This window comes from Magnusiomyces paraingens (genome assembly GCF_902498895.1).
Source record: "Magnusiomyces paraingens strain CBS 517.90 genome assembly, contig: contig3, whole genome shotgun sequence".
Lineage (NCBI taxonomy): Eukaryota > Fungi > Ascomycota > Dipodascomycetes > Dipodascales > Dipodascaceae > Magnusiomyces > Magnusiomyces paraingens.
In genome coordinates this window covers 4,149,657-4,164,947 of record NW_022474069.1, presented here as the reverse complement: position 1 = coordinate 4,164,947, position 15,291 = coordinate 4,149,657, and the positions used below count along the sequence as shown (strand labels likewise).

At 27.8% G+C, this 15,291-nt stretch overlaps 1 protein-coding gene across 1 annotated transcript; it reads left to right on the top strand.

Annotated features, from left to right (window-relative positions):
- Nucleotides 1-2,642: 2,642 nt before the first annotated feature.
- Nucleotides 2,643-5,486, top strand: SAPINGB_P004579 (uncharacterized protein; the record flags this gene model as incomplete). Its single annotated transcript, XM_031999294.1, has 2 exons — nucleotides 2,643-4,517; nucleotides 4,647-5,486. The coding sequence occupies 2 exons, from the start codon at nucleotides 2,643-2,645 to the stop codon at nucleotides 5,484-5,486; spliced, it is 2,715 nt and encodes a 904-aa protein (XP_031855185.1).
- Nucleotides 5,487-15,291: the final 9,805 nt, after the last annotated feature.

Sequence of the window (15,291 nt, the reverse complement as noted above, 5' to 3'; positions counted from 1 at the left end):
TAGTTCATGTGTCAGAAAGATTTTTTTTTTTTTTTTTCAAGATGAATAGTTCACTAGTTAGAGAGACATAAAAAAAAAATTGAAAAGATGAAGTTATATTGGAGGATTTTTAATTTTATTTTTAATTTTATTTTTATTTTTAAAATGTAGTTAAACCATAGTTATTTAAACTAAATATTGCTGTAAATGCAGTATCGACAAGTTCTTTTAAAAGGTGTCACTCATCATTATTACATAAGAAATTTCTAAACCAAAAGGTTCACGGCACTAAACTCAAAAAAAAAATCATGAATAAAAAAGTAGCCAAATAATTGTACAAAAAATGAAAAGCCTAAATATAGCACTCCAATAAATGACAAGTCACAATTCTTGATATCTTTTTTATTTTTTATTTTTTTTTTATTTTGACACCTGGCATGTGGCTCCGTTGTCGGCCGGGTCAATGTGATGTTCTGCTGCAAAAGAAAGAGAAAGAAACAAAAGTTCTTACTTTAGATAGGAGGGGAGGTGAAGGATGAAGTTTGTTGTCGAGAAGGGTCGTTTTAGGTCTTCAATCCAGCCATCAGATAATTTTAATTTTGATTTTGATTTTGATTTTGATTTAAATAATAATACGCTGGCGAAATTCATATAAACAACCCTCCCCCCTTTTAACAATGCACATCTATCTATTTGATTCACTTTATTATTATTATTCGTCGAGGTTTTTTTTTTAATGAAGTTTCTCGGTCTTTATTTTATTATTTTTTATTCTGGGACCACATCTTCTTAATATGTCATTTGAACAAGTGAAAAAAAAAAAAAAAAAAAAACCTCGCTTAGACTATAATGGGTCTCTTACATGACTTTAACTAAAAATATTTGAAAAAAAAAAAAAAAATACGAGAATATAATTGTTTAATGCTGCTTCTTTTTTCTTTTCTTTTTTTTGTTTTTTTTGTTTTTTTTTTTTTTCCCCCTTTTTAGTTTTTTTTTTTTTTTATTCTTATAAAATTTCCGGGTTATGGTATTAATACTACTGATAATGATGATGGTGTTGATGATGATGATGACGTTGTATATAAATTGGATCACAGGCACGGTGGTTTGATGGAAAAAAATGGGGAAACTGGAGCATCTGGTTCTCTTTTGCTCCACAAAGAATAATAATAATAATAATAATAATAATAATAATAATAATAATAATAATAATAATAATAATAATAATAATAATAATAATAATAATAATAATAATAATAATAATAATAATAATAATAATAATAATAATAATAATAATAATAATAATAATAATAATAATAATAATAATAATAAATAATAATAATAATAATAATAATAATAATAATAATAATAATAATAATAATAATAATAATAATAATAATAATAATAATAATAATAATAATAATAAATAATAATAATAATAATAATAATAATAATAATAATAATAATAATAATAATAATAATAATAATAATAATAATAATAATAATAATAATAATAATAATAATAATAATAATAATAATAATAATAATAATAATAATAATAATGAATAAAAATAATATCGGATTTTACGCGACAAGTTCGGAGCACTGAAATTAGCAGGAGCATCGGAATCACCAGCAACAACAACAACAACAACAACAAGAAAAACTCTCCAGGGCCTGAAGTTTTTTTTAAATTTTTTTTTTTTCATCTATATTTAGAATTACTATTTGGAATAATAATATAAAAAAATATTTCAAAATTTATTTATTCAGGATAACAGTGCAGAAAGTCATCTTGAAAACTTTCCAAGTGATATAAAACTTGTTATTTTGTTCGCAACAAGCTGAAAATAAAAATAAAAATATATTTTAAATGAAATAAGTAATAAAATATATATAAAATATATATAAAATATATATAAAATACAAATACAAAAATAAAAATAAAAATAAAAATTAAAAAATTAAAAAATTAAAAAAAAAAATATAAGCTTAGCTTAAAAAATTTAAAAAAAAGAAAAGAAACCATAAATGTCTTAAACCAACCCTTTCACTTTATCTTTTTTTTCTTTACCTATATTTCACATATATTCTAAATCCTTTTTTTTTTTTTTTTTGTAGTACTAGTAGTAGTACTAGTAGTAATATTGAATAATTGATATTATTAATTCAAAATAATTACATTTCCAATTTGTTTTTAATATTCGATTGAAAAACACGATGTTAAAAAAAAAAAAAAAAAATTCCAACTCCGAAATCTTTTTTTTTTTTCGCACAAAGTTGGCTGTTGGCGGACTACAAGGCAATAACCGCTTAACACACCGCACTACACATTAACACATATATATATATATATATATATATACCCGTTTATATGCCAAATTTATATATATATATATATATATATATATATATATATTTGTCTTCCTTTCCCCGCTCCCCTTTTCCCCTTTTTCATATTCTATAATTTAAAACCTATCTTTAGAATTCATTACTTTCCTTATTTTGTCTCTCCTTTTTTTTTTTTTTTTTTTTCTTAGAAAAGTAAATTGTGTCTTAAGAAAAAACCTTGCTGATTTTCTCTATCTCAATTTTTTTTTTTTAAGATACCTGATCAGCCAATTCATTAAAAACAACAACTTTTTTATGATTCAGAGTATAGGATGAAAAAACAATCATCCTCGGAAAAACCTCAATCATCTAATAGGTCCCATAGCAATCAGTCAAGGCACCGACATAGTTCTTCAGTTTCTACCAGTGCGAGTCCTTCTTCAACTTTCGGTGCATTCAGCAATACCACCACCGATAGCAGCAGCAGTAGTAGCAGTAGTAATAGCACCACTACAACCATCGCCACCACAAACAATAGCAACCTCCCTAGTAGTACCACTAGTACTGAATCAAGCTCTAGATCAAGACACCGATCTGGCCATGCTTCGACATCTTCACACGAGCAATCGTCTTCTAGCGCTTCAAAACCATTGGGCAGGTCTCGTAATAGTAATAGTAACAAAACAGACGCTCACAATGGCCAACAACACCCACACCAACACCAACAAGATCGTAATTCCGTGCAGCATGGGAAACGTCATCATGGAAACACTCCACAGAACTTGCAAAATACCCAGCATCATCATAAGTCACAGGCTTCTCAGGGATTAAATACTTCTAGACAATCGTCCATGCAAAATATCTCGAGCAATGCACCACTCTCCTATCAAGGCCCACCTCCACCTCCATCTCAGGATATAATTCAAGAGCCTTCTCATGGCTCTCAATACCAAAACTATGTCCAGCAAACACCTCATCATCATCATCATCAATTTCAATTGCAACAGCAAATCCAATCTTCTAACAGATCTGGCCATAATATCCCCTCTTCTTCATCCTCTTCTTCTTATTCATCCAACCAATATCCCTATTTACCTTCAAACCAGCACCATCCAAGCATGTATCCTCAAAATTATTATCAGCCAATGGGCCCTCCAGGGTCTCTTTATCCCTTTGCTCCGCGGACAATGGTTTCTTCATATTACCCTCCAGCACCAGCTTCCATGTACCAGCCAATCCACGCTCCATCCCAACCTCAGACTCATACAAACCATTCTTCCCCTTATGATCCGGTCTTTTTATATCCCCAATCTTCAATTTTTGCCAGCTATCTTCAATTGGTCCCTTCAGTTCCATCTCCTCAACCACAAAATAGTGGGTTGCCCCATTATAGACAACATAAACATCACAATGGTGGACTAAATAGAAACCCCGATCACCACTTGTCTAACTCCAGCTACGGAACACCGGGAAATCAATCTCCAGGTATTCACCCATACTATCCTCATCTTCAAGCCTCTCACCATTCACCAATTCCTCCACCTCCTCACCTTATTGATCCGTACCAGTCTCACTATGTTGGATTCCCTCCTTCCTTTTTTTCAATACCTCGTGGGCCTCCCAAAAAACCTAAAAAATCCGGGTTTGCTTTATGGGTCGGGAACTTGCCACCAAGCACCACATTGCTGGAACTTTGTGCGCTCTTTGGAACCAATGATATCCAGTCCATTTTTTTGATCCAGCGGACTCTTTGCGCGTTTGTAAACTATGTTTCAGAAAAGGCCTTGCATGAGGGCAAGCAGATTTTCGAAACCCGTGGAAGGGTGTTGAAAGGTAATCACTTGGTAGTGAAAATCAAAACCTCATCTGTTTCCGATCTTGAAGACGAAGAAAATGACTATTATTTTGGCAATCAATCCGACCAAAATCAATCCGACCTTAGAAAAGCTCCTATTGCGGTTTCTTCATCGTCTTCTTCTGTAAATTCATCCTCTTCTCCTTCTCCAGCTTTATCTACTTCTTCTTCTTCAACTGCATTGTCATCTCAAAATATTCAAGAACCAACATTAGCAACAGGTATCTCCTCAAGCAAAAATAGATACTTTATTTGCAAAAGTTTGACGGTAGAGGATTTGCAAGCATCAGCAGTTTATGGGCTTTGGGCCACTCAAACACACAATCAATCAATCTTTAATGAAGCTTTCAAGGTATGTGAAGTACAAGAAAAAACCAAGAAATTTTTTAAAAAAAAAAACTATTTTGTGCATGAGTTTATGTGCAGTTTGTGAATTTTCAAAAAAAAAAAAAAAAAAAAAAAACTTTCTAATAAATGATAGAATTGTGATAATGTTTATCTTATATTTTCTGCAAATCGTGGCGGTGAGTACTTTGGATATGCCAGAATGGCAAGCGAAATCCCCAAAACTGCAGACAAGGATTTGTTGCCATTAAAGGATTGGAATTGGGCTCAACAGGATGGGTTTCAAGACTCACCTGGAATGGCAGGTGGGAATTCCTCATTGGTTGATCAAATGGCTGCGCTCAAACTTCCTTCTTACTACACTTCTCCCAACATTCCTAGAGTTTATCCCACCGCGGCCAATCCATCGATTCCTATCCCTGCGGGCAGAATAGTCGACGACTCATCGCGCGGGACTTTATTTTGGGAGGTTTTGGAAGAGGAAGAACACCATCCAGTCACACCAGAAGAATCAGTATCAACAAGCAGAGAAAAACAATCATCAAAATCTGGAGATGAAGAAGACTCATCTCGGAGAATCGGCTCCTCGAGATCAACGGGATCTTCTCGGTCTTCAAGTTCCTCTTCTGAATCTACCAAAACTGTTATCGAGGATCCTCAACAGTCAATGGAGAAGAAGAAAAAGAAGAAAGAAAAATCGTCATCTTCTTCAAAGGGCTCTTCTTCTTCTTCTTCTTCTTCAACCAGCGGCGGAGATTCAGCTGTAACTGATAGTGACAGTAGTAGTAGTAACAACTGGACAGTTCCGTTTCGTATTGAGTGGTTGTCTCCGCCTGGGAAAACTGTTCCCTTTTACATGGTGCGTCATCTTCACAACCCTTACAACCGTAACCAGCCTGTCAAGATTGCGCGCGATGGTACAGAAATCGAGCCTTCAGTTGGCTATCAAATCATCTCTATGTTCCATGATAAGTAAAGAGAACACAGAGAGAAAGAAGTTGAGTTTTGTTTTTTTTTTTTCTCTATTTTATTTTATTTTGGTGTAAAGAATAGAATTTGATACTCACACAATTCACTACTGTTATTTCCCAACATGCAAACATGAAAAGGTGTGCTTTTTTTTTTTTTTTTTGAATCCCCAAAATGCATAACTTCTTCGTTTTATTTGATAATTTTTTTTTCTGTACATAGGCTTTTCCAATCTTTTATTTTCTGATACATTGTTTTCTTGGTTCTTTCGTTAACTTGGTTTTTTTTCATTGGTTTTACTTAACAAACCTGGCTCATTATATATTTAAAAATACATAGAAAAAATATATATAAACAAAAATATATAAAAAAACACGTTCAAGCAAACTAATTCATTTTAATATCTGTAAAATAGAAAGGCTACTTATAGTTATTGGCTAATCAGGACATCTGGTTTCAAACGAAAAAGACATTTTTCTTTTTTTATTTGATTTTTGTAGAATTTTTCTTTTGATACAATCATTTAATGAGTTTAAAAGAGATCCCCCTCAGTGTTGAGGGTTTTAAATTTCCAAATATGGATCAGGATAACTGGATATTTATGGTTTATTGACCATAAAAAGGAGTCTTGATATATTTTTGTTGAAAAAGATTTATGACCTATAGGGTTAACTCATGAATATTAGTTAAGATTTACTTTCCCAGTTTCTTATGAATAAAAACATGGCCTTTTGACAGGTCTTTTAGGTGAGATATATATAGTTTTTTTTTTGGAAATTTGAGAGTTCTTCATTCATTGTAAATATGACTAATATTGTAGAGAATTTAACATAAAAAAATAATAAAAAAAAAGATTATTATGTTGTTAACAATTGCTCATCATCTTGCACAAACTAATAAAAAAACGGTATGTTTGAAGCCCCTAAAAGTAATTCCATTTTACAAACTATTTCTTTTTGAAGATGATAACATTGATACATGGTATACAGGTTTCCTGTTTTTTTTTTTTTAATCCATGGCTTTAACCAGATTAAGGAGAGAGAGGGTTTAATAAAGAATATTTTTTTTTTCTTCTTCAACTGAAAATTTCCTTTATACGTATACAGCATATTTCCAAGTTGATCATCAATATTAGATTTGAGATTCATATATATTATACATAAACTGACAACCTTGATGCCGTAGAATGTCTTTAGTAAATACAGAAAATGAATAAATGGCGTGAATATTAAACGTAAATTTTATTTATTTTTTATTTATTTATTTATTTATTTTTTAATAAAACTGAGTCATACTCACCTCATTCTGCTCTGTGCACATTATCAATAATGTCCACGGATTTGGGCACTGGTGGTGGTAGGTGAAACCAATCAAAAGGCAAAGAATTTTTTGTTTGTTTGTTTGTTTGTTTGTTTGTATATCAATCAATAATTACTTCAAAATATAAACGACAATAATAAAGTCAAAATATATTGTTATTTTTTTTTCTTTGAGATACCACGCCCTCGAACCTTTTTTTTTCTAGAATTCCTTCGACTCGTATTTCTTTTAGCGTGAACGAACACAATGTAGGAGGTAATAAGCTCAGTTAGACTACGAATTTATGAGTCGCTAATATCCACGGGGTCCACTCTCCCTATGTGCGCCAGGCCTTATTGCTGCTGTTGCTGCTGCTGCTGCTGTTGTTGCTGCTGCTGCTCCTGATCGCTGCTAATTGTCGTTGCTGCTTAGTACCCCTACTGTTGCTACCACCAATAGGAATATGACCTGCTACGTTCTCTCTCTTGTGCTTGTTATTTTATTTTCTCGAGGGATCGCTCTTTTTTTTGCCGCATGGTTTTATTCCAAATCTAGAAACTCACATGCTTTTTCCGCCCCCTCTTCAAATCTTACCTTAAATTTATAAAAAAAAAAAAAACTTACATTATAAATAGAAAAAAAAAGACCCCGAATGATACATTTATTATCTCCGATTGACTTCAAAAGAAGTTTGAAAATACTTGTTGAGGGGACTTGTGTGTGTGTATGTGTGTATGAAGACAAAAAAGGTTTGTTTGTGCCTTGATAATACAACAATAACAACTGCCTCTTTTGGCTTATGAGGATTTTTTATTGTTGTTGTTGTTGATAGAATATTGAGAGATACGAAAAATCACATGATCATACACTATATAGAATGAATAGTTAACCTGGGAAAGACTTTCTTCTATCTTGTAGACATTTCAAGTTGACCTTTTTTTTTTTTTGATTGTTTCTTGTGTTAATCAACAAGTGAGGTTCTTTTATAAAATGGATTGACTTTTTTTTCTTTTTTTTTGAATATTTAAAGAAAAAACCAAGTTGTGTGTTTATCAGAGGCTCACTTGTGATGCAAAAAAGTTTGCTACAGATACAAGGTTTTCTGCCAATTTGACATCTCAAGATGCAAAAAAATCAAGAACAACAGAAATAGAAATAGAAATAGAAATGGGAAAGGAGAGAGAAAAAGAAAAAGAAAAAAAGGCATTATCTAGTGTCTTACAAATGATTTTCAAGATCCAATCGTTTTCCATGAACAATGTTTTTTTTTCTAGTAAAGGTATGTTTCTGATTAGAAGAAAGGAGAAGAAGCTGAAAGTTTCTTTTGAGTGGACAATCTAGAAGAAGCATGGAAAAAGAAGAAGTTTTAAGAAAAAAGAAGAAGAAGAAGAAGAAGAAGAAGCGGCAACCAGGAAGGTTTGTGCATATATGAAAGTGAGACACAGCTGTCGTCATCATCATGGTCGTTGTTGTTGTTGTTATTGCTGAAATGTTTTGGGTCTTTAACGTGAGTTTATAAAAAAAATAAAAAAGGGGACAAAGTTTTCACATCATTTTAACATTTTAATAAATAACAAGAAACAACGACTTGCAGAGTGACTTTTTTTTTTTTGGAGTAGAATATTTAATATTAATAGCAATTGATGATATCAAATAAACGAGATATTCTAAAGAAGGAATATTTTGTTTTTTTAAAAAAAAGTTTTTTTTTTTAAAATGTTAAACATACAGCATTTAATGTTTTTAAATGACACTTAAAAAAATCATTGTTAATATTTACTTTCTTTTATATGTGCATGTAGTTTATATATGTCTTCTAAACTTGGTATCTTATAAACTGAAAAGGGGGAGGGAAGAAATATTTTGAACACATTGCACATAGTTTTTTATTTTTTTATTTTTCATCTAAGACCTTGGTTCTCTCAAAAATTAAAATAAAAAAAAGAAATTCTTCAATAACGACTATAATAATACTGGGCATACATGATGCCCAGATTGTATTTTCAACTAGTACATGACATGGATGAATAGTTTAATGGAGAAGTCCGTGGTGATTTCAAATGAACTATGTATGAGAATAGATACTTTGAAGGAATAAAAAACAATAAATAAATAAATAAATAAATTTTAATTGCGACTTTGAGTTTTTTTTTCTTTGTCATTTAATATTTGTGGTCTTATTACTTTTTTTTTTCTAAATAAAATTATTTTTGGCGATGACATTTTAGTTCTATTCTCATGTTCTATATGCCGATCCTTTTTTTTCTCTCTCTTTTGTCTTAAACTTTCGGGTCAAAATAACCCTCTTTTGCTGAAGTAGCTTGATCTTTTAATTTTCTTGTTTAAAACAGAATAAATAATTCCATACCTTCCTTTTATTTTGATTTTTTTTTCTTTATTTTTCAACCTTATATATATATCAATCCGATAACTATATTAGATTTGTTTTTAATAAAGTATATTATTATTATCTTTTTTATTCATCCAAATTACTACAAACTCCAATAATCTCGTTCATTTTTTCTTCTCTTGGTATATATTTCCCTAAAACCCCAGACCTTAACTATATCTAGTTTATTATCCATTAATATAATTTCTTCATAAATCATACATGGCTTAAGTTGACTAAGACCTTTAATAAACTTCTTCGTCAACTGCTTAAAAAGGAAGAAAGAAAGAAGAAAAAAAAGTATCAAGGATACAGAGTGGAGGAAGAGAAAACCACACAGAGCTAGGTTGTTCCGTGCACGTTTTCAAAACTACATTAAAGGAGTTCAAAATTTAACGAACATATTTTTTTAAGCAAATTATAAAGAAGAAAAAAAAAATAAAGTTAAAATATTGTAAGCCAAACAAGTCACTTTAACTATAAAGGAGGTCAATATCATGAATTTTAGCAATGAAGAAAATGATAAGTACAATATTCAATTGTATATATATAGTATTATATTTAACTATTTTATCTTGTTTTTATTTATTTATTACATCAGGGTTTCTTTTTTTTCTTTTATTTTGGTCCTCAATATTGTTAAATAAACACAATACTTTAGGATGCGTAATAGTGTGGTATTTCAATGTACCGTTTTAAAAAAAATGTATACCATCACCAAAATAACAAACTTGCCTTGGTGAGTTACGTTCTTTTATTCCAGGTCGATTTTCCATTTAAATAAATTCCCACTTTGTTTTTTTTTTCTTCTTCTTCTTTTTCTTCTTCTTAATCTTTTTCGGCGTCTTCAAATGATCCCTCCCTATTGGCCATAATTCAAACATGATGATATCCAACAATCACATAATATGCGGGCATTTGGCTGCAAATGAAAACACGCAGCTACTGGCTAATACATATATATATACATGTATTTATATTTATCATAAACATCAATGCATACTGAGCAAAAACTGCATCGGGAATGGAGTTTTGTCGGCCCGCGCAAATGGCTTTTGAAAAAAAAAAAAAAAAAAAAAAAAAAAATTTTATCTACTATTCGAGGCAACTCCAGTTTCTGAGAATAGGTTTCAAAGAGTTTATCAAAGTTTGAATCCTAAAAGAAATGAGCACATAACTTCTCTGCCATTTTCGGATAGCTGTCAAAATAATTATTTTTGTATAAATAAGAAAATTTAACGTCATAGACTCTCTTGCTTACGCATTCATATCACTCTCACTCTCACACACACACATACCCGACCCTGTATATTTTCCCCTTAATTTGGTCCTGGTACACGCGCGGAAAAAAGATGAAGAAATCATGGAGGTGAGGAGAGAGAAACAGAAAGAAAATAGAGTAAAGGTACACATAAACAAATAAAAAAATGGGGATTAATAATGGGGTTATATTAAAAATGGGGAAAGAAAAAGTTTAGAATATTAATGTTATTATAAACCCTGACATTGACATTAATTAAAAATAAAAACATGGCATATTTTAAAAAAAAAAAGTTATGTTTTTTTTTTTTTTTTGATGCACAATAGTTATTGTCAATGTTATTTTTTTTTTATTCTTAATAATTAATCTTTACATTCTTCATCTTTTTCCTTTATGTGGAAAAAAAAAAGGGTGAATCTAACCGTTTATACCCAAAATTAAACAAGCAAATACCTCATGACTAACAAGATTATTAAACAAAAAAAAATAACAGTTGGCCAAAAAAAAAATATCGTGCGAATTAACATAATCTGATGGTCTTTTTAATTCCAAGCATTTTTTTTTTTGTTTTTTGTTCATGTTTAATCATCATACCGAAAATAACTTGGAGCACCAAGAATAAAAATAATTTTTTATTATAACCCACTTCAATCACATTTTGCTTAAATCCCACATCTATATTTATTATATATATATAATTTTGGTTCTATGAAAAAGGAGAAGTTAAAAAGGTGCAAAAGAAGAATACTTCCTTGTTTGATTAATAAATCAACTTTGTAGTCAGTCTAGTTTAATAAACCATTCTTCCTAGAATGAAAAAAAAAAAACTTTTTTTACCTATATACTAAATTTTTTTATATTTTTTTACTCATTTCAAAAACTTTTGATTTTAGATTCTTAATAGGCAGTTCTTGTTTTTTTTTTCTTGTTTCAAGTTTTCATCATTTTTCACACCCTCTCTCTCTCTCTCTCTATCTTGGCATTCCGTTCATCCATTCTCATTTTCTTTTTTAAATGCTCCAATAGGTAGCTTGTTCTTCATTATCGTAACAAATCAAACTTTTATTTTTTTTCTTTTTTTATTTTATTATTATATAACTGATTAAATTATAGATTTTGGTCAAAGTAGAAAGTATTGCAAAAAAAAAAAAAAAAAAAAATTCAAGTCGATGAAATGGTCATAGATATGTATGAACATACTCTATTTTTTATTACAAACACAAAAGTTCCATGCGATTGCTAATTCAACCTTGAAAAACAAAAAAAATTAAATTAAATAAAATAAAAAGTTTGATAAGAAGAAATCTAAATGAACTATAGCAGTCATTTAGACTGATTGAATCTCAGGACTTAGGAATCCCCTCGTATGTTTGAGAGATCTATATTTGAAATATAAATAAGCACTATGGTAGACATAGAGGTGTATAATTGTAATGTAACAAACGAAGAAACAAATAATACAAGGTAAGAAAGAACCATAAAGTTAGTTTCGCTTTGCTTTCAAATACTCTTTTGACATTAATTGAAGCTATAATTAAACTAATTCTGGTTAATCAAATTTATATATATATATATATATATATATATTGTCATTTTAGTTATTGTTGCTCTTTTCAATTATATACAAACAATCCAAATACCATCTGAGTAATGTATTTGATGAGGTATTATAGTGCTAATAAGTATAGAATAAGTATGATTTAGTAGCAATATTTAAGCAAATGTTAGTGGTTTGTTTCTTTGGTAAGTCAATAGAGAGAATAGCTTGTAAATAATCACTTGTAAATAGTTTTTTTTTTTTAAGATCAAGTAATGCCTGTATAAATTATTTTTTTTTAATAAATGTTTGTAAAGATGGAGTAGATGTATATAAGATAGTTGCATAGTTTAGAATTTATCAAGATAAGCAGATTAATATTATATGAACTAACATGGAGATATTTGACATATCGCTCCTGTCTTTGTAAACTTTTATCTTTGGTATATATATATGCTTATCTTTTGTTCTTTAAAATAAGTTTAAATTCTTAACCTTTTCTATTTTTTTTCTAATCCATTTTTAAAGAATGCAATTAATCAATTAATCAATCAATCAATTAATTAATTAATTAATTCTTATCTAAAAAAAAATCTCTCCAGTGGGTTTCGTCTTTGGAAGACCTCAGTTTTTATTATTATTATTATTTTTTATTTTTTTTATTGTTAAATCTTTTTTATCCCGTGGAGATATGCTGTAATTAAAAATTCACCACGCAAAGGTGCACTTCAATTGTTTTTCTTTTTTTTTTTTTTTGTCTCTCCTCCCCCCACTCTACGATAAATAAATCAAACAAATCAAACAAACAAACAAACAAAACAAAACCACTCTAAAGCTTGCTGATTTGGACTTATATTTTTTTTTAGAAGGAGAGAATAGTATGTGATGCCGTATGATAGACTTGGCAGTTCAATTTTTTTTTTAATTTTTTTTTTAATTTTTTTTTAATTTTTTTTTTTAATTTTTTTTTTCAAGGAATATTTTCAAGTTCTATTTAGTGGAAAATGTAATCGAGCCAACAAAAAATGAAATAAAATAAAATTGCAACAATATGACGTGCTGAAGATTTTAAAAAAAAAAAATTCAAAAAATCTAAATATTGAATAAGTTTAATTGTTTTTAAAATATGAAAGCCAGTTTTATATATTGAATAAGCTATAGAGAAATAAATAAATTACAAGAAGAAATTTTTATTTTAAAAAAAAAAAAAATTAAATAAATAAACAAGTTACTTTTTCATCATCATTTGAATTGAAATAAAAGCCTTATAGTTAAATTTAAATAATTTTGTTTGAATTAAATATAAATGTAAAAACCAAACACTTTATGATAATAAGCCGACGGAGATGAAAGAAAAAAAAAATCAATAAATAAATAAATAAATAAACAATCAAAGTATCAAAGTCTTTGTATGGAAACCATTTTAAAAAAAATAAAATAAAAATTAAATAAAATAAAATAAAAAGACAAAGCAAGAGTTATTTTAGTAATGTTAGAAGCTTAGAATCAAGTTTAACTGGATTTAATTGATTGCATTGATTGAATTTTTTTTTTTTTTGTAATATTTATTTTAAAAGGCCATGTTTTTATTCTAAACTCTTATATATACATATATATATATATATTATTTCATGTAACACGCAGTTAAGTCAATTGAATTATTATTTTAAAGAGATTGTATGAATAATTCACAGCTTTTAAGGTTAACTTCTTAGAATTATTTGAATAATTAACTTCAACCATTTTCAGTTTTTTTTTTTTTTTTTTTTTTTTTTTTAATATATATATATATTTATTTATTAATAATAATGAACAATTGATTAAATAATATCAATTGACTTCTCTCTGACTAATCATATATATATATATATATATATATTTCTTTTTCGTTTCTTTTCATTTCTCAATTATTTGAATTTTGTTTTGATTCTTTGTGGGGTAGGGGAGGAGGTTTTTATTAATGTGAAAATATATATATATATTTTTTTTAAAAAAAAAAAGAAACTTTTCTTACAGTTATTAAATGCATATTTACCAACCAACCTACCAACGGGTATTTTTTTTTTTTTTTTTTTGTGGGGTTAAGTCCTTTTTTATTTTTTATATATATATATCTTTTTTTTTATTTTTTTTTTTTTAACAAAAAAAAATGGTATCAATTTAAATTAACCAAAATAAAATAAAATAAAAATATAAAAAAAAAAAGAGGATTATAGATAAAATATTTAAGATATCTAATAATGAAAAAGAAAATAAAAATGAAAAAAAAAAAAAACTTATATAACTAGTTAAGATTATGTAATTATTTAATATTTTTTATTAATAATTAACAAGTGAAAAATTAATAATTAAAGAAGGTGAGCGGTATGTGAAGGAAGGTAAGGGTTTAAATAGAAAAAAAGTTACCCTACATAAAGTATTCTTATTAATAAACCTAAACAAGTAATTTAAGACCCATAAAATAAAAAAATTTTGAAAAAAAATTTTTTTTTGAAAAAGTTGCCGGTTGATTATGCCAATAAATAAAAAAAAAAAAAATAATGTCACAAAATAATAATAATAATAATAAATTTTTATATAAATATTTTACAAAATTTGTTTTATATATATTAAAATTGAATAATAATTTTATTTATAAAAATATATTTTAAATATATTTAAGAGAGAAAAAAAAAAAAAAAAGAAAAAAAAATTATTTATATATATATATATATTATATCAACAAGTTTTTTTTTTTTTATAAATATAAATATATGGTTTTAAAAAAAGAATAAAAAATTTTTTTTTTCAATTTTTTTAAATGAAATTTTTGTTTTTTCGTTATTTTTTTTTTTTGAAAATTTTTTTTTTAAGTTAAATTTTGTTGTTTTATTTTTATTTTTTTTATTTTATTTTTTATTTTTCCTTTTTTGAAAAATATTTAATTAAAATCAATCATATTTCCCAAAAAGATCAAATAAAAAAAAAAAAAAGAATAAAAAGCTTTTAATGTTGGTGTAATAATAATAATAATAAAGCTAATGTTGAAAAAAAAAAGAACGAACTTAGGCGCCGTCAAATAATAAACATACTTTTAAGATGGAAAGAAGAAAAAAAGGGTGAAGAAAAAAAAAACAACAATCGTAAAAAAAAAAAATAACTTGTGTGAGATGTCAACAGAGGGGAGAGAAAGGGAGAGAAAGAGGAAGGAAAGTGAATCAAGATATGAAAGAAAAAAAAACCAACCATATATTTCATATCTCGATTCACAAGTTAGGGTAATCATCATAATATATACACACGCAAACATCCACACACAATCACACACAAATGCTAGCTAGCTGATT